The sequence below is a fragment of the Citrus clementina genome, unplaced genomic scaffold (assembly GCF_000493195.1).
Source record: "Citrus clementina cultivar Clemenules unplaced genomic scaffold, Citrus_clementina_v1.0 scaffold_2, whole genome shotgun sequence".
NCBI lineage: Eukaryota > Viridiplantae > Streptophyta > Magnoliopsida > Sapindales > Rutaceae > Citrus > Citrus x clementina.
The window spans coordinates 7138488-7163297 of record NW_006262688.1 but is presented as its reverse complement, the minus strand read 5'-3'; the positions used below and the strand labels follow the sequence as shown (position 1 = coordinate 7163297).

At 32.3% G+C, this 24810-nt stretch overlaps 2 protein-coding genes across 4 annotated transcripts; both read right to left on the bottom strand.

Moving 5' to 3' along the window:
• Positions 1 to 1503: 1503 nt before the first annotated feature.
• Positions 1504 to 8009, bottom strand: LOC18053068 (ABC transporter G family member 13). Of its 3 annotated transcripts, XM_024190346.1 has the most exons (10): positions 7419 to 7504; positions 6027 to 6349; positions 5236 to 5315; positions 4627 to 5088; positions 4159 to 4281; positions 3598 to 3729; positions 3076 to 3360; positions 2688 to 2960; positions 2479 to 2586; positions 1504 to 2144 (listed from the first exon to the last, which is right to left on the bottom strand). In XM_024190346.1, the coding sequence occupies exons 3-10, from the start codon at positions 5290 to 5292 to the stop codon at positions 1788 to 1790; spliced, it is 1797 nt and encodes a 598-aa protein (XP_024046114.1). In that variant the 5' UTR covers positions 5293 to 5315; positions 6027 to 6349; positions 7419 to 7504; the 3' UTR covers positions 1504 to 1787. The 3 variants fall into 3 exon arrangements, with proteins under 3 accessions (XP_024046114.1, XP_006446166.2, XP_024046115.1); XM_006446103.2 differs by lacking the exon at positions 6027 to 6349 and having other exon boundaries at positions 7419 to 8004; XM_024190347.1 differs by lacking the exons at positions 1504 to 2144; positions 6027 to 6349 and adding an exon at positions 2151 to 2394 and having other exon boundaries at positions 7419 to 8009.
• Positions 8010 to 12111: 4102 nt separating this feature from the next.
• LOC18053067 (ABC transporter G family member 15) lies at positions 12112 to 19297 on the bottom strand. The gene is made up of 9 exons (XM_006446102.2): positions 18782 to 19297; positions 16834 to 16913; positions 15548 to 16009; positions 14803 to 14925; positions 14571 to 14702; positions 14136 to 14420; positions 13558 to 13830; positions 13337 to 13444; positions 12112 to 12732 (listed from the first exon to the last, which is right to left on the bottom strand). The coding sequence occupies exons 1-9, from the start codon at positions 19047 to 19049 to the stop codon at positions 12370 to 12372; spliced, it is 2094 nt and encodes a 697-aa protein (XP_006446165.1). The 5' UTR covers positions 19050 to 19297; the 3' UTR covers positions 12112 to 12369.
• Between the last annotated feature and the right edge of the window lie 5513 nt (positions 19298 to 24810).

The following is a 24810-nucleotide window of genomic DNA, read 5'->3' as shown; positions in this document are numbered from 1 at the left end:
GGTATTTGATTTGGCAATGTTCTTGGATCTACTGAAATTTTATTGCAGTTTTTTACAGTCTGGCACAGTAGGCTTCCTTTGTCCTGAAGAAGCACTAGCAACTGATTATCTGTTGTTCTATGTTTCTGTATTTCTTTCTCGGCATTGAATCGAAAATGATAATAAAAAATTCAACACCTTGTCTGCAATTTTGGTCTATGTTGCTGCATTTGGTCTAAATAATAACATGATCTTCTGCTTCTAAAACAACCATCTTGTTGATGATGCTTGTTTGTATATTATGTAGCTCTTTGAGAGCAGATGGATAGTATTTACCCTTTTTCTTTCTTCTTTAATTTTCTGTGATGTTATATAATTAAAATAGAGCCCTTCCATTTCCATTGACAGGTTATTTGTGATTTTCAAGGTCGCTGACTAATTTGTTGACATTAGTAGAGGGCAGCTGGTGCGGAGGCAGCAACAGGGTTGGATTCATAATGAAGAAAGTGGTGAGGCTGGTGTTATTGCTTTCAGACATATGATTAAGCTACTTGTCTTTTTGTCCACTAGCTGCTTTTTTTGGCTACTGGGATTCTTCTTATATGCATTGATGTGAAATGCTTGCGAGTTGAAAAGGACACACTGTCTTTTCAAACATTTGAAAGTTACACTTTAGTATTCTATTGTGATACATTAATCTATTTGGGGATTGAAATCCATGGTGCTCCGTGTGGAAATATTTATTATTCCGGGGATCTTCAGGTTTGTGCGTATAGGGGCAGATTATGAAGCTAGAAATGCACTTCCCATTCCCGAGTCTTGTTAGGTTGGTTGTCTGCTAATTGCTCCTAGACTAGCACTCATGGTTTTTAGGAATGCAAGTGGACTTAGCTGAATCAATTATTTGGCATATTGATGTAGCTCCAAAAATGAAAAGAAAACATGAGATGAGTCTGTAGGACAAAGTAAAGTTTAAACTTTAGTGGAATTCTATCAATAAGATGTCGAGCTATATCAACCATTTTGAGCTAAATCTCAAGCTTATATCAGCGATAAAGCTTAATATATCTAACTGTGAAGTATGATCAATTGAAGGAACTGTTATGGTTGTGGCTCGAGCAGACATGATAAAATCTGGAGCTGAACCTTGGCTAACATGGTAGACTTTGGAGATAATTTGAGACAAAAATGCCACTAACACTTCCATTTTGAGAGTCAATATTGCTTACTTTTCCATTGTCTTAACTATGCGGAATCTGGTTTTTGTTGTCTACAAACAGAAATAGACTCCATGGAACGATGGGAATGGTTAACTGCTCTGCAACCTTGAACTCGAAAAGTTTCAAAAGCAAAATATTACAGACAAGTGAATATTGATAATTGCTTCAGTATATCCTGGTGAGTCTTTTTTTCTTTTTTCTTTTTTAAAGTGATTTGAAACTCAAAAATGTATTAAAGGAGAAAAATCAAAACTGAGTGTACCGTTTGTCCACTAAGCGTAAATCAGAAACAGAGAGTATGGCCTGGAGAGTCTTGAATATACTCTTTACTAGTTTTAGAGTAGCAATATATCATATATTATTTCAAGCTTGGGCAATGCCTGATGTAGGTTCTAAAGCAATAATTGCATACAATATGATTCTGCTACAGAGAACTTTAATAAACTCTTATATGAGAACATTAGCATGTATCATCTGTTACCTATTTGGAAGATAAAAGTGTACTTTTATGATCTCTTTTTCTTTCCTGCCACAGTTGATGTCCAAACATAATCAAAGTATTTGTGTAAAAATAATTTGCTGCTGCTTCTAGTGGATAGGAGAGTTTAGACCCTCTTGAGAAGACAATGAATGCAGAACTTGATGCCTCTTGGAAGGAAAAGGTGGCATTTTTCGGAATGAAGGTCTTTTCTGAAGATGATGGAGAGTTCTTTTGGCATAAACCGAATGGAAAACAGGTGAAGCTTTTTCTCTGAACTTTAGAATAGCAAAGAAAATAACTCTGTAAGAAATGAGAATGGCAACAACAACAGCTAAATCCCACCACTTTGAACGGTCCAGGTTCATGCCAAGCATTGTTTTAAGGATCACATCGCCTTTAAGTTTCAGCCCATCCCTATCGATAGCATCAAACTCAAGCCCAATCAGGTCGTTCTTGTAAGCTCCCTACATTGTGCATCATAAGAACAGTGAATTTAACTATTTTGATCTGAAAATTATTGCCTTTACATGAATCTTGGTGCTAATGCTTTATTCTGATATAATCTAGTAGGATGCCTTGTGGAAGACTTCATCTGGAGAAACCTTCCTTAATGATATCTCGGTTTTCACATGTCAAGACTAGAGATAAATTTGTTATTTATGTTTGACTGGGTAAATAGTAACAGTCTCTTGAGTCCCATATATTTAGAATTACCTGCACAACTATTCGGTTTAGTTTTCTGGTTTTTAGAAGGCATTTTGGTTAACAATAGGGATAGGCAATTTCAATGAATCTTACCTGTAATGCCCATGCACCATAATTGATATAAGCAATTGGGTAACGCCAGAAGACCTTGGGTATATCAGGAATCAATCGGAAGTACCCTGATGTCATCATCATGATTCCCTAAGAAAAATTTCATTAATCAGTGTCAAACATAAGCCTACTTTTGTTGTGGGGGGGGGGGGGGGGGGGACTGAAAAATTCAATGATCTTAATATTCTTACAAGATATCCAGCTCCTATAATGATTCCTGTCAAGTAGTTTGGAACCATTGAAGCTATCATCATCATGCAGCTCTCTATTACCGCAATGGAGCTAGTAAGATCAAGGCCAGCATAAATGAAATGTGAAATTCCTGGCCTAAATTTCACCATGTAATAAGTAATTGATGTGGTAGCGAAGGACATCGCAGTCAAGAACGGGAGTGAAGATAGGAAATTAGATAGAATATACACAGCTACCCCATAATGCCCATTAAGCCTTTCACGAGAAAAGACCTATTTTAGAGGAGGAAAAATGTATCAGTAAAAGCCTAAAAACCATTGCCACCATGGTTAGGTTACTAACAGCTACACAATAGAATTGTCTAAATGCTGAGATGGGAGTATTTACCCTCATTTCTTCAATGAAAGATGGAAATCCTCCAATGGACATGAATGTCATAAAACCAGATATAAAAGCTGCACAAGAACCACGTGCATAGATTGCGGTATAGTTTGTTCCAACATCATAAAAGATGCTACCAACACAAACTGACAGGATTATGTAGATTGCTATCCTTAACCAGTAATATCCAAAATCTCTAGACATGTTCAGTGAAGATCTCTGTGTCAATATAGAGAGTTGCTTCCACCATTTTGCTTGGCTTCCATTCTTTCTTTTGAATTCAAGCCCTTCCTGCAATATCAATAAATGCTTTTCAAATATTCTTGGTGGAAAACTGTTGTGCCTTGCTTATACATGAACTTATGCTGGGTTAGGCATTCATCACTACAACTTAGGATTTTGCAACACCTAGTTGTACAATACCTCACAAATATTGTATTTGAGGGCAGCTACAAATCTACATAATGACTGGAGTTATTTTGAAGGAAAAAGGTAGATTAAAACAAAACTTGGGTTTGAAATGCTTACAATGCTTGAAATTCCTTGAATCCTACTTCTTGCTCTTGTTGCATACTCTGAGCACCGGTATTTCTTAATTAGAATCCCTTTGATCTCTGATGTCGGTAAGTTTCTTATAGGACCTAAAGGGTTTTGAGTTTCCTGGAGTCAGCAAATAAACAAACATAAATTTTATGAAACGACAGTCCAAATTTGAATTGAAGAATTGGAAGCTGAAAATATAAACTGAAACGAATGCTTTCACACTGGTTGTAGCATTTTGAAAGTGACATGCTTATGTTTTAGTCAAGTCATTTTCCTTGATAAAATTTAGCAGCTTTATGCCCGTTTTGGAATGGATGCGTGATTGTATTTGATCAGATTTTATCTTTCTTGTAAATACAATGGCTTCTGTAAAAGTATAAAAGAATAAAAGTGACGCCAAGCCGCATTTGCTACTTCTATGTTTCATGTAAATCTGCATATAACTGCAATCAATATCAATCACAGACTGTAAAAGAGAAACATAGTAAAAATCAATGCAAGAATTTGATAGGAAATTATAACAATATGTATTAACCATATACATACACATATTCTTTGAGATTCCATCAGAACCTCTGTGACAACATCGAAGTCTGAATTAATACACTGAAGGAAGTGATCAGAAGGATTTCTTCGCGTTGGGCATGGAAACCCTGCTTCTGCAAAGAACTGCAAAATTAATAATACAAAATTATTAGATTAGGATAAGATTTAGTATATTCTCTGTTAAGTAGATTTAATTTTACCGTCAGAGTTGCATCCATGTAAATCTTTCATCACCTCATGGATATGTTAATGACATGGATATGAAAAAGTTGTTTTGGTTACAAAAAAGCTGCTTTATGCGGTTGGAACACAAACATTTTGGTAACTAAAGTCCTGTATTTTGAAAGTGTTTGAGATTTCTACTTGCAGAACTAGATGTTCAACTTATTTGAAATTTCAGGTTCTGTTTTGATGAGAGATTCGAACTGCGGGGCCATGTTTATGCAAGAAATATGAAGAGTTATATACCGTGGGAGCTGATTTGGCTTCTCCGAAATAAACAGTTTCACCACCGGATAGAAGAAATAAGTCATCAAACAGAGCAAAGACTTCACTACTCGGCTGGTGGATTGAAGAGATGATTGTTCTACCATCATGAGCTATATTTTTCAGGATCTTAACCACGAAAAAAGCTGCGGCACTGTCCAGGCCACTGGTTGGTTCATCAAGAAACAGAAGCTGAGGTCTGGTGAGAATTTCAAGTGCAATGCTTAATCTCTTCTTTTCACCACCACTGATTCCTCTCCAATGCCAGTTTCCAATCAGCCGATCAGCACAATCCTCCAGACCCATTTCTGTGATTGCTTCTTCTATAACGTCAGTGATTTCTTCATTGTTCATATTGCTTGGAAGCCTCAAATGGGCAGAGTAAGCTATTGTTTCTCTCACTGTCAGAGTTCCCAGCATTATATTTTCTTGGGTTACGTAGGCCTGAGATATCAATTAGAACATGATCAGATGGAATTCTTCCTTGAATATGGTTCCAAATGCAAATATAAATGCTTGAATTTGAGTAATTTGGCTTAGCTTTTATTGCTGGACTTGAAACCATTTAACAAAGATTTACAGGTTACTTACAACTCCACCATAATCCAGTCTTCTCTTCTTCCCATTAAGGAGAACATTTCCTGTCATGACAACATTTCCTGAGAGTCTACCTGCATCAAATCCCAAAATCAACAATGATCATTAAACCAAAAATTTAATTTTCTTTGATTGTTACAATTACATATAATGTGCAGAACTTAATACACACGAGGAATGGTGCGGGTACGGTAAATGATTCGTTAAGTTTATGTTACTCTAATGATTTAATAATTATCAGTTAGTAGAAGATTTACATAATTTGATATGATGTCTAGGTTGCATGTTATAAATGGAATTAGAAAAAATATTTGGACAGAAAAATCTGGCAGCCCGTTGATAAAAACAATAATACAGTACTGCACTCGATTTATCTTATTATTTGAAAAAAAAAATCGATTAATAAGGTAAACCTGCCTCAATATATTTATGTAACGTTGCTTTTGTCAGTGCTACGTTAGACCTCAGTCTCATTAGCATTTTTCTTTATTAACTTCTATTTTACAATTATAACTTTTACTCTACAACATCTGTATCTTAAAAAATACAGCACTTCACTCTCAAATACACTCATAATATGTCAAAACATGAAATGTAATTACACATGTCAGACTCTATCTACCTATTCTCTCTCCAACTTATCTTCAGATTAAGCGTGAATACCTTCATTTTTTTTTAATACGGATACACTCTTTAACTGTATAGTTTAAAAAAATTAAAAAATAACTTTATTAAATTTCATAATTTAAAAATATGTCAGAATAAAAAAAAATGCAGAACCTTACACTAGAAAGGGACTATATTGTGATAATTTATTATTAGTAGAACTGTGCTGCGGAACCCACAGCTCTCTGCCAATAAACACTCGCCGCACCGCATGTGTAGTTGCGCAATTGAAGACGCTTTTACCAGGATTCGGATCCTATTTACCAATATTTCTTAAGTGTCCAAGTTCATTAAATTAAATTCTGTTATTATTGCCCATACAGGTTTGTTGGCGGTAGTTGAGACTTGACACTGATGCTTTTGCATTCTGTCCTATATTCTATTCGTACCGTTTATTGTTATGATGTTGCCATCTTGTCAAATAATGTAACTGTTTAAAAACCTGAGAAAACAAAGAAATTATAAGACAATCACAAAGTCATTTATTGCTTGTCTCAAAGGTCCAGCATCTTTACTTCTTGTTGACTAAAGAAGATGGTGAATCAAAGCTCATACAAGCCAATTTCTTTTTTTCTTCCTTCTACAATACTTGGGACCAATTAAAGCTTGTGCATAGCAAAAACCGAAATAATAAAAAAAAGTGATTTAATTACTTAAGTAAGATTATTTGAAATTTAAGTATTTTTAGATTAAATAATCAAGAAGTGATTTAATTACTTAAGTAAGATTATTTAAAATTTATGTATTTTTAGATTAAGAGGAGATCCTAATTTTGTTTAGGGTCTCTATGGGAGCTTCTCTCATATCGCTATTATTATGTTTCAGGTACAATGTAGAGCTATACTAAATTAGGAAGCTTATATTTATTAGGGTTAGAAGAAAGAAGAAAGAAGAAAGTCGATTTGAAATGAGAATTTTTATATCACAGTTATTGGAAAAAAAAAAAAGAACTTCAAAATTATGTATATAAAAGATTTTGGACTTCAAAGACGTCCGAATTATTTTATCGTTTAACAATTTTTTTAGTTGAAGAAGTAAATAAAGTGCACGGCAGTGAGTTGTGAAGCTAAACATGGTTGTTTGGTGTAATTTTTCAAAGGCGATTTTCTGTTTTTGAAAATAAAAACGATGAAAACTTGTTTGCTATTATATATAATATAGCATTATATATTACGAAAATGAAAAATGAAAATATCATTTCACTATTTTTTTAAAAAGAAAATTGATCTCATAATTCTCTTTTAAAATATTTTATACTAAACTCGTTTTTTTTTAAATATTTTACTTGCATATTATATAGTTCCGAAACCTCATTATGAAATTTATTTCCAAAACAAATTCTGAAAAACACCACTTGCAAATACAACATCAGACATTTGAGTTTTATTTTTCATTCTTTTATCCTAAATTATATTATATGAGCGTGATTTGATTATCAAACTTGAAAGATGAGCCAACAATTTCAATCTTTGAAATAATGATAATGATGATAATAATTATGATATTCAAACCTGCTAGAGCATCAAGTAGTGTTGATTTTCCAGAGCCAGAAGGACCCATAACAGCCAAAATCCTGGCAGGTTCAGCATAACCAGTGAGTCCATTGAGCAATCTCCGAGTTGGTCCACTTCCAAAATTTGGCACCACCACCGTCACTTCTTCCCACACCAAATACATCCCTCCTCCAGCCCTGGCCCCGGCACCGGCCCCTTCCTCGGTTTCCACAGCACCACCACCATTTTCAACACCACCACTGGTAACATGCTCAATCTCCATAACTAGCAACAAGAAGTTTTGATTTTGAAAAAGCAAATCAAAATGGTGGTGACTCTTGGCCTGCTATATAATAACTGTTCAAGTGGTCTAGGAAAGAATCCTTCGAGCTCTTGCTGCCAAAGTTAGCAAAAGTTCTGAGTAGGAGTAGGAAGCTGGAGACTTTATATATAGGAAAATAATGAAAGATGAGATGGTGGGTTTCTTTCATCTAGGATTTTCAGAGATTGAAGTGAATACTGTCAGAGGTTAGTAGCAAAGCCAGTTAGGCATTAAAACCTGCCATTCAATGCTTTGATTAATATTTGTGTAGGGAAGAAGATGAGAGTGAGAGGACAAAACTAATTTTCCATTTTTGGGTGTATTAAACCATCTTACCATCTGGTATCCGAAGATTATATTGGGTCTTGACTAATCCAGATTTGAGCTGGGTAAGACTATTAGGGCGGCAAAACTCTCCCAACAAGTATTTAACGCAGTTGTATTCCTAAGTCTCGAACCAAAGATCTTAGTTAAGTTAGAACAACCCCATGGCAACTGATTTACGCGCTTATTGATAATTTTCCATTTTGATTTAAGAGTAATTTTTCATTTAAAAAATTAGAAATTGGACAGCAGCACTCATATGAATTAGTAAAATAATTATAAAAACGCTTTTATTTAAAAAAAAATGTCATGTAAACCTCATATAAGACAATTATATATGTTCTTTAATTATAATTAACCAACTTTACTTCATCTAAATTTTATCCACAAAAGTAATTAATAGGGTGATTTTTAGTGTGCATTCTCTAAAAATAAAGAAGTCTTCATAAAAATTTACAAATTTTTATTGCCGAGGATTTCAACTATATTAACAGTGACCTACCTACAAAGACAACAACATATTAAATGTACTGAATATTTATTAGACTGTAAAATATAAATGTAAAAATAAGGATGGCAATGATTTTTATAAATTATTTTAAAAATAAAGAAGTCTTCATAAAAATTTCATAAAATTACGGGAAGTTGTGGTCATTCTTTCCTTAAAAAGTATATATATAAGTTATGGAACACATTATGGCAAACTCAACCACCCAACCATTGCCATCCTTAAAAGTAAACATATAAGTATTATATGTTTCGTGTAATGTACTTGCCTTTTTTTGTTTTTTTGTTTTTTTTCTGTTTGAATGTTTTGGAAGTATAGTTGAAATTGGAGCTTTCTTTATACGTATTAATTATTGTAGCAGACCAACGTATATGCTTATTAATTATGTCAGTTATTTTATATGTTCCTTTGAATTTTAGACCTTTTTAGATCAGAGTGGCACATGCTAGGGTTAGATAATATTAAACCGACTTAAGCTTATTACACATCTACCTATAATAATATAATGAAAAAGAATAAAGCAAGAACAGTAGACATTTGTGTGGTTTGTGACTTCATGCTTCTGAAAAGAAGAGAATATTTGTTGTCCAGATCATTGTACAATGTTTAAATACAGAGCAAGGATTATAACTTATAAGGAAGCAAAATGCACTAGAAGAAAAAAAAAATTATTTGTAATTTGTATAGTTATATTTTAATAAACTGAAAAATCAGTGGTGTAAAGGAGATTTTGCAGGGACTACCAGCCCTCTGCTGCTCCGCCTCCGACGTCAACTCAAAGGCGGAAAATGTAACAACCGGCTCCATTCAACTGTGTATAATATGCATGATCAAGATCTATTATTGTATTATTTTCTTAATCGATCATTAATCACGACGCTGTATTTGTTCAAATAGAACTTCAGATTACGATATATTATTTTCATACCAGCTTCTGTTTATTACAGTTTCATATTAGTATATTTTCATATGCTGCAGTGTAAAATCTGTAACTACTATTTGGGTCATATGTTATCATAATCATAAAAAATATTCAAGAGATTAAAAACTGATAAAGTATTGATAAAATAAATTATAAAATTGTGTGGTGTTATAGCATTAATTTAAATGGTAATTTATCTTTCTTTTTTCTTTTTTCTAACATCGCACGTTATATTTTATTCCCATAATCATTTCTATATTGGAGGGCAATAGGGCATTCAAGTCTCTAGATGTTTATTCGGGACAGAAGATTTTCTAAAATAATATTGAGAGTAATCTTGGGCTAACCATGGAGCCAGGGCCAGCCGGACCAGGAAAATTTCATCGATATCCCTTTTTTCTATAATTCTTCAAATAATAATAGAGTTATTATTTTATTTTCAAGCATGTCCCCAGTTCATTTGTTTAATTTGAATTAAAAAATTATTTTATAAAATGATTAAATTATATGTTTATTAAATCAATTGAAATCATTATGAGGGAAAATAATTAATACAGCTTTAACTTATTATTAAGAAAATGTTACGGTTAGGTTTAATTAAAAAAAAATGTATGTCAATATATTACAACGCCATCACTAATAATAGAAAGTTACAAAATGAAACACGTATCATTTAACAATAATTTATAATTTCATAGTTTATTTCCTTTACAATCATATATACTATCCTTTTTCTTTTCATTAAATTTAATTATTCAAGAATTTCACATTAAAATGAATTTCATAAATAATATTTTTAAGTATAATTTTAATGATTTGTATTATAAACTTATTGTTGTATTGTTATTATTATTATTTTTTACTAAATATATATACTAAGAGTTTTGATATTAGTTTACTGAATATATGTGTTATTTTTACTTTTTTACATGTACTGACATTTAAACAAATATTTACAGTAAATTTGTAAATTAGCTTAGGATAATAAAACATGTTGGGTTCGGTACTGACTACGACAAGTCCTAAACATTAATTTAATAATATAATTTTCAAAGAAAAAAATAGTTTAGGTATAAATAAATAAAGCCAACAACATTATGAGGAAGCTGGTATAGCATTTATTTCATGTCTCTATGCTCTAGTAAGGGAACTCAAATGTGGCCTCAAATTTCTCGTATAATCATTTCAATCATGTGAAATGATCAGTTTAATTGGTCATGAAATTCGGCATCTGGCTCACTCGCTCAATATAAATGCTATGACCAATGGCGAGACAAAGGTGACGACTCATCTTTTGCTTTTGGAAATAATGTTTACTTTCTTTCGAAACAGATGCAATTGCATATGTCAAGTTTGGTACATTATTTAAGGCTATTGACTATGATGGCAAGGAAAATATGCTACAACAATGCTTTAAATTATAGCACTTAGTATGCTGCTCTTTACCATATATATCAAGCTTATGTCTCCATATTAAAAAAATGTGGAGTTATATGAAACTACTAAAATGTTCATTAAACCTATTTTACTTAAATAAACTCAATTAGAAAATTTAAAATTTCATATTTCACCTTACAAATCTATTTCTGCGCTTATCATACTCTTATACGAAATTAACAAAATTTCCGCATTATCTTTCTCTTTTAGCACTTCTATAACCCTTTTTCCTTTGTGTCTCTCTCTAGTTTTTTTTTTTTTTTTCAAAGTTTGATATGCACAGTAGGCCTTTTGACACCCTCTAAATTTCTTATAAAATTTTCTAAATAACCAAAAATAAATTAATTCTTTTTTTTTGTTTTGATTCAAAATTCAATTAAACTCTTAAATAAATTATTCTTTTAATATTTCTTTACACCCATCCCATTTGGTAATATTTCTTTATGTTTTGAATTTTAATTAAATTTTTTGAGAAATTTTTTAAAAAAATTAAGAATTATGGAGATAAAGATTATGTAATAAGAAGAAAATAATTTAAAATTTTAGGATTTGTATGCATTTATAAGTAAAAACTTAAAAGAAATATATACTTTTTTAGGTTGAAATAGTTTCAAGGTCCATAGCATTCAACAGCCCAAGACAAAGCCCAGATGAAGTGACGCCGAAAGAGGGCCAACACCGAAGCTCTTTGAATTGCGTTGTGACATAAGAAAACACTTACACAGCAAGCTGGATGTTTGAAGATGAGGCTTTGTCTTTACACATCTCTATTATTTCACTGGTTATTTACTTTGAGACTTGGCTCTTTTATAAAACATAACATGTATTAATGATTGATGTAATGAAACACATTCAGCAAAGATTCAGTTATCAGAATCTTTTCAATGGCAAGCTACAATAAAATAAATCAAACCAAAGTCTCAAGTTTTGCCAATTGTTCGTGCCAATGATCTTAAGCGGCTCCTTAATGGAACTAAAAGCCTGCCCAAGGTGAACGAACATCACTATGATGGACGATGATGGCGCTGTAATCACCACAAAGATGGATATCATACACTTAATTTGAGGGTGCAGCGAGGGGTTGGGGTGCAAGTAACTGAAAAAAATAGCTTTGCTATTGAAATTGATTATTGTCTATTATCAAAATGAAGAAAGAAACCAAGTTGAACCCTTGCTACCAAACGATCAAACAAAGTGATATTTAAGATCATAACATTCATGGAAGTTCAAGTGGACCGATATGTCTCATACATTATGCTACATATACAAATAAGTTCGTTATTTTCATCAATCAGAAGCAATTTCAAACATTTCCTGTAAATAAAAACTTCAACAAGGAAATCTGAAATTTTGGCAGTATCTTTTGTATAAGGAAGAATATTACAAATAAAGTAGCAACCGCTGCAATAAGCAGCTTTCAACTTAAAAATAATCACTTTTGTTAATTAGCTGCTTTCTAATTCAGTGGAGAACTGAGACCCTCTTGAGAAGACAGTGAATGGGGAGGTTGGTGCCGCCTTGAAGAGAAAGTTCTTGATGGCATGTTCCTGAAGGAAGGCCTTTTATCGAGATACTGAAGAGTTTTCTTGGCATAAATTGACTTGAATACTGGACAAGCTCTTTCCTTGAACTTGAGAATGATGAAGAAAAGAAGCCGATAAGATATAAGAATAACAACAATGGCTGACAGATCCCACCACTTTGATCGATCTATTGAGATACCAAATGTGTTCTTGATTATATCTTCGCCTTTCAGTTTTGGCTCACCAGGAAACATGGGATCAAACTCCACGCCCAGGAAATCATTCTTGTAGGCACCCTACAAATATCAAGAAATGTAACACCGAGCAATAATTTGCACAATAACCATTTAATTCTTCCATAGCCAGCGTTTTTATCGGCAATTTTGTCTTTTTTATGTTACAAGAGTTATGTATAGTTAATTTAGTCATCTTTTTTTGGTAATAAATTAATGTATTAATGGGGTAGGATTACATTAAAGAAAGGTTGAGGGTAGGGGCATACTTAGTCCCAAGTTGATTTTTATTTTTTTCAAAGATTAAGGGTCTTACTGAAATTTTGCCAATTTCCATTTGAAATTTACGTTTAGCCCATTAAGTTTGTACTTATATTATTTTCTCCGTAAGTCCGTCATATTTCCATTTTTGCCCCTCCACCAAAATCAGTCAAAGACGAGAGAAACAATATTTGGTGTAGAGAAACACGAGAGAAAGATGAGAGAAACAATGAAGAAAGAGGTAGAGAGAGAATGAGTGGGTAGAGAGAGAGGATAAAATTCTCTCGTCTTTCTCTCGTGCTTCTCTCTCTCTAGCACTACTCTTCCGCATATATAAGTCAATAGACTTTCCACTAGCAACTAGCTCAAAAGAGGATCAGAACAAGATTGGGATTCATAGAAGTACCTGGATTGCCCATGAACCATAGCTGAGATACGAAATAGGGTAGCGCCAAAAGAGCTTGGGAAGATCAGGCAGCAATCGGAAAAAACCAGAAGTCATCATAATGATTCCCTACATTAATTGCAAAAATTGTTAACATCTATAACTAAATACATAATTAATTATAGTAGTAATAATAATAATAATAAGATGCTTGAGATTTAATGTTTAATAACATTGCTTACAAGCACTCCGGCGCCAACCACAACTCCCATCAGGTAGTTGGGAACCAATGAAGCCACAACCATCATCAGGCTCTCGATCACAGAAATGCAGAGGAAAATATTCATAGTGAAGAAGGCAAAATATGAAAATCCCGGCCGAAATTTCACCATAAAGAACGTTATGCTCGAACTCATTAGAGAAATTGCCACCAAGAAGGGGAATGAAGAGAGAAAATTTGATAGGATGTAAACCGTAACTCCATAATACCCATTTAATTTTTCGTGATAAAAAATCTGTTTCAAGAAAATAACGAAAATGAATCAAAAGCGTAAAATATATACGAAGAATGATACTTACATCCTTATTTTACTACGGTATCTGATCAATTTTTAACTTCTCATTGAACAGTTAAAAAAAACATAATTAAACGGTAATTGTAATATTTTCACATGCAAACAGATTATCTCAGACCTGAAAAGTACACATTTACCTTTAATAATTGATTATTTTGTTACCGTTATATAGCTTAAGGTGTCATTCTCCCAAAAAAAAAAACTAAATTATTTTTTTCTAAAATATATTAATTTCCGTTGATTACCTTCATCTCTTCAATGAAAGATGGGAAGCCCCCAATAGACATAAAAGTCATAAAGCCTGTAATAAAAGCACCGCAAGAAATCCTAGCCAGGATTGCAGTGTAGCCAGTGCCAACATCAAAGAAGATGGTGCCAACACAAATAGATACAACTAGATAGATTGCTATTCTTGCCCAGTAATATCCCACATCTCTTGACATGTTCACCAATGATCTTCGGGTTAATGTTGAAAGTTGCTTCCACCAACTTGCTTTACTTATAGTTTTGATTTCAATTTCCAGCCCTTCCTGCAATTCATATGTTTATAAACCTCTCTTGTTGTGTTCTTAATTTAGAAACTTAGAGAGTAAAAGAAGCGAAAATGTAACTAGCGGAGATGTGAAATATTAATGAAGCAATTAAAATTGGAGAGCCCAAGAATGATTAGAAATACTTACCATGGCCGATAGCTCTTGAATCCTAGCTCTTGCCCTTTTGGCATATTTAGAACGCCTATAGCTTTCAACAAGCCTTGCTTTGATCTCAGCTGTTGCCATGTTCATGAAAGGGTCTGATGAACTTGGGACATCCTTTCATTACACAAATGGAAAAGTTAAATTCAAGGACTAGGATGGGTTACTAGGAATATAAATTTAATCTCATTTTTAGTAAAAGGTAATATGTACTTACTCGAATTCTCTGAGATCCTTTCAATGTTGTTGTTACAGCATCGAAATCTGAATTTACACAACGCAGGAAGTGATCCGAAGGATTCCTTCTACTTGGGCATGGAAAACCAGCTTCAGCAAAGAACTGCAAAAATCCGTATAAACAATCAGATTGAAATGCGCAAGACTAGCCATCATTCGCAGTATTCAAATAGGCATCACAATGCTTATAAAATAATTGAACTTTAAAATAAATAATTCAACTCAAACTGTTACATTTTAACATTAATGTTTACTATGGCTGGCCTTAGCCTTATCCTTACCCAAGGGATTAAAGGTGGTTAATAACATGGTGTCACGGTCAAGACTAGCGTGAGAATCCCCTCGTCACAACTCTTTCAAAATCAGATTTCCTAATTAATTAAGCGATGATATTTAATAAAACGTTGATAAAATGTTGACAGAAGCAAGTTAAATCTGTTGTCAGTTTACCAATTTAATTTAAAATCAAGTTAAACCGACATTGATTTTACCTTATTTTTGTCAGCTCTCTGTCTCTTCTAACAGTTTTCTGTCTAATTATACTCTAACAATAGAAACTTCATTAATAATAGTTCTAATATGATTAATACTGCAAATGAGAAGACCTGGCTTATTGTTTATTGTTTTTTCCCTCTAATAACTTTTGCGTCAATACTTGAATGTTGACATCAAGATATCAATTCTAAAAATCATGCTTATTACTTGAAGGAAACTTCTTGACATACCTCCACAGCCAACTTTGCTTCTCCAAAATAAACAGTTTCACCACCAGATAGCAAGAAAAGGTCATCAAAGAGTGCAAAAACTTCACTACTCGGCTGGTGAATTGAAGAGATAACAGTTCTTCCATCGCGGGCGATATTTCTGAGTGTTTGAATCACAAAGAAAGCTGAGGCACTATCAAGACCGCTGCTAGGTTCATCAAGGAACAATAACTGCGGCTTTGTGAGGATCTCAAGGGCAATACTAAGTCTCTTTTTCTCTCCTCCGCTTATTCCTCTCAAGTGCCAGTTTCCGATCACCGTATCGGCGCAATCGTGGAGACCTAGTTCCAGGATTGTTCCATCTACATGGCTCTTTATATCTTCTTTGCTCATGGAGCTTGGAAGCCTCAAGTGAGCTGAATATGTTATTGTTTCTCTGACTGTTAGAGTTCCCAACAGCACATTTTCTTGGGTCACATAAGCCTGAAATTTACATAACAGAAACGTAAAAGGTTAAAATATTTGTTGCATCGGTACAGGCCATGTGATTTGGAGTGAATTTTACGAGATACATTTTTTTGATTTGTAACATTATTCACCTCATTTGACTCAGCGATAGTATCAGGATTTTCGTTTAACGGTGGTAATAATGGAGAAACTATAACTTCGATTAGTTACAACAAAATTTTTGCAAAACTCAAGAGGTCAAATTTGCCAATAGTGGGGGCTATAATGAATAAATATTAAATTTTAGGCTATAACATAATTTTGTAAAGAAAAAGGGTGCTAAAGATGAAGTTCATATAAAATGGATCAATTAAAATTTTCAATTTTATTTTCTTTATTATTTTTTCATTTAACAACTTGGCCACCCTAAAGATATATGTCGCCTCATTCCTCTCCGATAATTTTAATTTTATTAAATTTTATTTTATTTATACTTTAAATTCTTAAAATTATGAATTAAATGTTTTGTAATATCGCATAGGTCTCCAGAGTCAAATAGTAAACTTTTTTTAAAAAAAAATAAACTAGACTGAAATAGTAAAATCTTAGAAAAAATCTATAATTTCAAGTAATTATTGATAGAAAAGGCTAGCTATGCCATTAAACTCAAATTAATTTTCAAGTAATTATTTTAAAAATCATACATGATATTGGGAATTAGTCTAACACAAAATGGAAGGTAAAACTCAATGTTAAATTTTTTTAAAAAGTGAATTGGAAGTCCTTTATCTTTTTCACTTCGAAAATATCAGAATTACTGACTAATTTTTTCCCAAAAAAAAAAAAACCAAAATACTTACAAGAACACCACTGTCGACCCTAGTCTTTTTCCCATTGAAAAGAACATTTCCTGTCATGATCACATGTCTTGAGAGTCTACCTGTGACAATTTAAATAAACGAAAACATTGAGATAGAGGTATGATAAACATAAATTTATTCATATAGAAGTATGATAAATACAAATGACATTTTTGGTTGATAAATTCGAAATAAATACTTTTAGCTCCTACCTTTCCTTAATTTGAATTCGACCACGCGGTCAAGTCTCTTGGGATAAATATAAATTTTATTTAAATAGAGGGATAATAAAAATAATATATTAGAAGAATAAACAAATTAGAAAAAAAAATAACTTCTTCATACCAAAGTTTTATTTTTTTTCAAAATTATTGGTGATCCGATTAAACAATTGATTTCAATAATTGAATCCGAAATTTGGAGCATGTAGCCATGAAGGGACTAGGGAGATAAAATATAGACCATTAAAGAGTTATTTTTTTTAAAAAAAAATTATTCTTTTGTCACATACCCTACTCCAAACTTTCACGATATAAACAAAAATTACACTAATCTCTCTCTAGAAGTTATTGTGAGGAGAATTCAATCTATAAACTTCTTATATATTATGAGGCTTATTGAACGACATTATCCTTGTGTAAACTACTAAGGAGTCAAATTAAATATAGTATAATGCTAATATTTTTAAAATCATTTTATCTCAAACAGCAATCCAGCTGTCTCATTTAATATCGTAGAGATGGAATGTGTCCCTACCTACTAGTCTAGTTTCCCTATTTTAATTTTTAAAGTCATTTTATTACATGTCATTGATATCAAGTTTTTTTGTCTTTGTTGGACCATTGGACATGACACAATGACTTTGCTTTGCCCCACCCATTTTCAATGTATGGAAAAAAAAAGTTTTTTGTTGTCCAAATGCATTATCTCAGCAGACTCGTACTCTTTAAAGACTCATCATTGAACAAGTTTAAAGAGTCTTATAGCGGAATTCATAAATTTTTATTTAAAAGCATATAAAATTATATTATTTAATTTGTGGATCTCATTATAGGATCCAATAGACCTATTAAATAACAGGCTTTTAATGGGTGGTGGCACTACTTAGAGCAGGTTGAGGTGATGCCTACCTCACATAAGTTTTTATCCAATGTATGTAGTTTCTAGTTGCCTATCAATATCAAATGCATTAATTGCCAAATGTCTATCTCATACCGTTGAGCTTGAAGTATCAATGAGATATAGGCCTAACTTGTTTTTAGAAATTTACTTTGAAATAAGCAACAAAATCAAGCAATGTTGTTTAGGATTAGGAAAGCATTTGATATTATGTTCTTGAAACACAGCGTTGGAAAAGTTATATTTCTTTTTTACCAATATTAAAATTTAGGCAAGAAGATCGGCAAATTGCGTTAGCCTTCGAAAATTCTCAACATTTGATCCTATATATCAAAGTGTCACCTAGAATAGAAAAAACAAAAATGAAGAAACACCTTCGTACTATGACTCTCTTCTTAGTTTTTCATGCTGAGTCTTCTCTCTAATCAAACGGGTCACTATTACTTAAGATGTTGATTGTTTTATTACGTTAGTATAAAAGAGGGAGAAAAAAGGAGAAGAGATTTTAAAGGAAAAATAACAATTGTCCGTGATATAATATTAAGTGACAGCTAGCTACCCATACTTTTTCACACATCCCAAAATAATTTCTTCACAAGTGGGATTTCTCTTATTTGGATGCAAAGGCAATCTTAAAACCCTAAAATGGAAACTCAAATTTAATTTTCCTAACAGCCCATATATATCGATAGTTTTTTTAGAAAAAGAAAAAACAGAATCATCCCACAAAATTTCTAAAACAAGAAAAAGAATTTCTCTCGCGGCTTGTTCACACATTAGAAGAACCTGCAAATAATTACATTTGATGAGAAGTAATAAAAGAACAAACCTGCTAGTGAGTCAAGAAGAGTTGATTTTCCAGAACCAGATGGACCCATAATAGCCATAATTCTTCCAGGCTCAGCATAGCCATAAAGTCCTTGAAGCAATCTCTTTGTTGGTTTATTGTTTCCAAAATTTGGCAGAACAGCAAATAGATTTTCCCATACTAAGAATGTTCCCCTAGCGGCGGCTCGATCAAACGAAATAGTTTTATTATCACCATTTCTGTTGCTGTAAGCATTGCTGCTTGCTCCTTCTATCTCCATAGAGTCCATGTCACAAGCTTGAGTTGAAACTTCAAAAATGATTAAGATAACAAGAACATGGATAACAAGAACATGAAATATCAATGACTAGGGTTTTTGTTAGAAGAACATGAACAACAAACAACAAACAACTAACTATCAATGATGATTTGATGAATGGAGAGTCATGCTGTTGAGCATGGTGGATATGTAAGGAGAGAAGAGAGAAATTAATGGTATTACTTTAAACAGATCAGACTCTTATGGGTGGCAAGTGAAGGAAATAAATGTGGGCTGATTAATATGAATGATAGACAGTTGACCAAACACATTCATTGCTTTGTCGCGAAGAATTCTGTCAATTTCAGATTTTATATGTAATTTTTCTTTCGGTATGGTAAAATTGAAGTTTGCTTTTGATTTGATAAAAGCATATAACTAGTTTTTACTCTAAGGACCCTGAGATTACTTTTAAGAGATTCAAAAATATTTCTGAAAAATTAAAATTTAGTTTTGGTGTAAAGTCACTTATCTTGCAGCAGATTTTTTGAGGGCAGAGACATGGCCACTTGGGATTTTGAAAAATTAAAAATTAATTTTGGTGTAAAATCATTTATCTTACAGTAAATTTTGAAAAGTAAGGAAAGAGTAGCTTTTCAAAATCTAAATTTTGAGGATCGTTTTTATAATTAATATAATTTCATATATATCCTCACATATATTATAAAAAGTCAAAATTATCATTATTCAATTAGGAAATAAACTTATTAAATTTGAAGATTATCATTATTATTAATAATATTGAGATAATAAAATAAAAATAAAAATTAACAAAATAATTTTTTTTAGTTATCCATTATCATACACACAATAAAAATATCATACATACATATTTATAAATGTGTAAATAAATTTTATTCAATATTATATCTATTTTAGTGTTTTGCATTCTTATTAGTTCAACAATAAGATTTACTAAATATAAACGACTACCTTTAAAACTCATGGTTATTCTAAAAATAAATTTTACCAAACGTTTAATTGATTCTCTTTGCAGTTTATTATTTATGCGATATAGTTAACAACAATTATTTTAAAATCTAACAATACCAAACTTGCCCTAAATTTAATTAATTAGCACTTTGAATTATTTTTTTAAATTAAAGATCAAATTGATTTTTTAGCGGTGAAGATATAAATACTTATACCATTAGAGTACTAATTTGCCTCAAAATATTTTTGAATTGTGGGCACTAATTAATTTAACCGATAAAATATATATTTTTAGACTAATAAAATTTATTAAAGTATGATAAAAAATAAGGATTCCAACCTTCTCTCACCAGGGCTGGCTCTAGAGTATTAGGGGCCTTAGGCAAAATTTCTTTATGAAACTTCTTTGCATTTACTAGCTTCTAGCTTCAAAACTAAAAAAAATTAAAAAAGTCCAAATTTAATCAATTTTTTTTAACTATATATAAAATTAACAATCAATAAGATAGTTAGAAATTTCAAAAAAGAAAAGTAATCAAGATTTAAAAAAAAAATTTCCTGAGACAATTATTTCAAGAAATTTTATAATATTAAATGATTAAGGTTTTTTTAAACAGATATATAATATTAAATGTAATAGTTTTCTTTGTAGAGAAAAGTGCACGAAATTTAAAAATATTAAATAATTAAGTTTTTAAAAATAGATAAATAATTTTCTAATATTTTTCTTGGAAAAAAATAATGAATTAACAATTAATGCTATTAATTATAACTCTTTGACATTAATGTTATCAAATATAAAATTTATGTAAAAAAATTTAATTGTAAGATAATTATCAATTAAAGAGAGATTTAAAAAATAGGCTTTCTTGTTTTAAGTAAGTTAAAAAAATTAATTTGAGTATATTAAGGAAATAAAAAAAAAGCCTTCTAACATATGAGGCCTAAGTGGTTACAATGAGACCTTTCTAATATATGGGGCCTTAAATGACCGTCTAATTACCTATGTTTAAAACCACCCCTGCCTCTCACATAAATATAAATGGCAAGAGATTTGGATTTCCAACACATGATTATTATTATTATTTTTTTCAAGTGCTTTTAGGCTACAGTTTATATTTGACAAGCTCCTTCTTTTTAGTATTATCACAAACAGTAACTTTCATATATCATGGTCTTTCCTCTTTAGTTTTTGATTTCTACTAGTGGTTATAGCAATTAATGAGAACTACAAATGAATACAGGCTGTCCATATACCCAGATGATAAGCTTCAGCTTTTTATCAGCTAAGGTTTATGTGGCAAAATATGGTTTTTGGTCCTTTTGAATCCTGCAATGTAGTTTTTATTATTGTTATTATTTTTAATTATTTATATTTTTCTCTTTAATTTCTTGAATTAAAGATCCATCTCGTAATTGATCATTTGTATAACAAACACATGTCTAAGAGTCATAATCGAATTAATAATGCAGGATAAGCTGGCATAAAATTCATGTCACGGCCAATTGATCAGTTGGCTTATCAATAATCAATCTCGTAATTGATCAATTGGCCATTTGTGGCGTATCAATAATTGATATTATCGGGACCTCTCTTCTTTTTATTATGATAAAAATATCTATAACTCATATCATGAGCATATTTTTAATTTTCTTTTTGATAATTTTGAGTTTACATAAAATATATGTAGACTTATATGGAATTATATTAAGGACAAAATGAACTCTTAAAATCAAATTTAAAAAATTAGTCATTTATTACTTTTTAAAATTTGCTTCAAAATGAAGTAGTTCACATAGTTTCACTAAAAATGATCACTAAAAAATTTTCTAAAACGATAAAATTAATTTTAAATTATTTTTGAATTTCTCAACCATAATCTCAAACGGGTTAAAAATTTGATTCGATTACAATAAAAAACTTTGTAGATGTTTAGTGTAAAATTTGTAAGAATATACTCACACAATTTTCTGAGTTGAGTCTGTTGTGCGCGGAATGCGGAATCAAGTGCACCAAATAATTACTGAAAAATAAAGGACACAAAATTTACGTGGTTAGGTAATTAAACCTACATCTACGGAGGTAAGAAAGAATAATTGTTTATTTAACAATTAATAAAGTACAAATATTTGAGTAACGAATCTCACTTTCCAGAAAGCCAAATATACCCAATACTCTCATACTTTGCAGGAAAGATAAATTTCGCAAACACACTTCTCTCACTTCTCTCAAAAGCTTAGAAACTTATAAACTTAACAATTTTGGAATGAAATGGAATGAAGAAATGCTCTCTATTTATAGGCTTGAAGCTAGTACTATTCCACCAACCCATGCACTATTCCAACTAACCCATGCAAATATGTCAATGGTGTCCATTTGGCAAATTGACAAATTTACCAATTTTTCATTTTTTTTTCTTTAATTGTTTGGTAGCCCTTTGAAATTTTGCATGCCTTCTTGAATTTGGATGCCACATGTATGACTTTTCAACAATTCTCCACCTAGGCAAAAATTTGTTCAAATCTGAGCCGACTGCTTACGTACCCACAAATTTGGGATCAAGCCAATCGTAGTTCATGATTCTCCAAACTCAACACATTTGAAGAATTAGTTTCAATCCGTATAAAGATTTACTCAATCTGCACACACGATTTTCTTTTCCAGCAACTTTGAAACCACAAGGCTGAGTCATATAGATTTCCTCCTCCAAATCTCCATGTAAGAACGCCATCTTAACATCCAATTGAGCCAACTCTAACTTATATTCTGCAACCAAGACAAGTAGGATACGAATGGAAGTATGTTTTACAACTGGAGAGAACACTTTTTTATAGTCAATACCTTCCTTTTGAGCAAAGCCTTTTGCTACGAGCCTTGCCTTGTACCGAAGAGTTGTTTGATTTGGAGATCCTTGCTTCTTGGTGTAGACCCATTTATTGCCAATAGCCTTTTTCCCCTTTGGTAACTCCACAAGTTCCCAAGTCTGGTTTTGATGGAGAGATTTCATCTCTTCCTCCATTGCTAACTTCCACTTATCACTTTCACTGTTGCGTAATGCTTCACCGAAAGTGTTGGGGATGTCATCATCAATAATTAGAAGTGCATAGGCTACCACCATGTCTTTAGTAAGCCATTCAGGTTTCTTTATCTCTCTTATTGGCCTTCTTGTTGTTATAAAATTATTATTATCTACATCATCAATTGTTTCTTCATTTTGTGGGACATCAGAAGAAACAACATCTTCTTAAACTCTAGGTGTCACCTCCATAGTTGAACCATTCTCTGATGTACAACTAACTGGTACATATAGAGTTGCATCAAACTCCACCCACTGCAATACCTCTTTGGTTTTGTTCTCCATCTGCTGAGAACTTGAAGCTTTCATCATTGAAGCTTCATCAAACGTAACATCTCTACTACACATAAACTTTTTATCTTCGAGATCCCAAAGCTTGAAACCCTTTACTTCACCTTTGAATCCCACAAAGATAGCTTTTCTAGCACGAGAATTCAATTTACCATCTTTGACATAATAATAAGCTGGACACCCGAATATACGAAGGGAATCATAGTCTTGTGCATGCTTTCCAGACCACATTTCCATAGGAGTTTTACCTCTAATTGCAGCAGAAGGCAACCGGTTTATCAAGTGGATTGCGTAGCTCACAGCTTCAGCCCAAAACTTTTTATCTAAACCAGCATTAGATAACATACACCGTACTTTCTCCAGTAAAGTACGATTCATACGCTCAGCCACACCGTTCTGTTGCGGAGTACGTCTCTCAGTGAAATGTCTTTTAATACCCTCGTTCTGGCATACTTGCAAGAATGGATCAGAAGTATATTCACCCCCATTATCAGATCGTAATACTTTGATCTTTCTGCCAGTTTGAGTCTTCGCCAATTTCTTCCATTTCACGAAAATGTCTAGAACCTCATCCTTTGCTCGCATGGTGTACACCCACACACGTTTAGAGAAATCATCAACAAATATAACAAAATAATGGCTTCCACCAATTGATGCAGTCTTGGTTGGTTCCCATACATCACTATGAACTTATTCAAGGATCTCACGAGTATCGTGATTAGCTGTACCAAACTTGATCCTTGTTTTCTTGCCTACTGCACAATGCTCACAGAAATTTAATTTACAAGTTTTGGTACCTTTTAAGAGTCCATGCCTCATCAGAGTTTACAAAGACTTCTCTCCAGCATGTCCCAGTCGTACATGCCATAGCTTGGTGGTGTCACTGTGTGCCTCAACAACATTTGCTTCATCAGTTGTACCTTCCTTCAAATAGTACAAATTGTGACGCCGAACCCCTTGCAGAATCACCATAGCCCCATGTGTAAACTTCATTGTGCCATTTTCAATAGTAACCTTGTAGCCTTTAGCTTCTAGAGCACCCACATAAATTAGATTTTTCTTTAAAGTTGGAATATATCTAACCTCTTTCAGTTCTCTGATCATTCCATAAAACATTTTGAGCCGAATTGTTGTTCCTATTCCTATTGTGCGACAAGGTTGATCATTTCTCATCACAACTGTACCAGATTCCAGATTACGAAAATCCGTAAACCATTCCTTAATAGGAACAAATGATAGGTTGCTCCAGTATCAAGTATCCACTCGCTCGAACTAGCCACGTATGCTGTAGGAGTAATACTTAGTGAATAATCAGAGTTCTCATCTTTCCGTGCCATGTTTGCTGCTGCTGGTTTCTTCTCATCTCTCTTTTGAGCCTTTGAACAATCTTTCATCTAATGACCATTTTTCATGACAAAAGTCACACTCGT

Bases quoted from the DNA above. Each gene is read 5' to 3' on its own strand.
- LOC18053068 (XM_006446103.2), bottom strand. From the start codon at position 7,683: ATGGAGATTGAGCATGTTACCAGTGGTGGTGTTGAAAATGGTGGTGGT. The intron at 3,361-3,597 runs GTAAGCATTTCA...TTGATATTGCAG, and splicing joins TTCAAGGAATTTCAAGCATT to GAAGGGCTTGAATTCAAAAG. The intron at 2,961-3,075 runs GTAAATACTCCC...CCTCTAAAATAG, and splicing joins CTTTCATTGAAGAAATGAGG to GTCTTTTCTCGTGAAAGGCT.
- LOC18053067 (XM_006446102.2), bottom strand. From the start codon at position 19,049: ATGGACTCTATGGAGATAGAAGGAGCAAGCAGCAATGCTTACAGCAAC. The intron at 16,010-16,833 runs GTAAGTATTTTG...TGTAAATTTCAG, and splicing joins GGGTCGACAGTGGTGTTCTT to GCTTATGTGACCCAAGAAAA. The intron at 14,703-14,802 runs GTAAGTACATAT...GTGTAATGAAAG, and splicing joins AAGGATCTCAGAGAATTCGA to GATGTCCCAAGTTCATCAGA.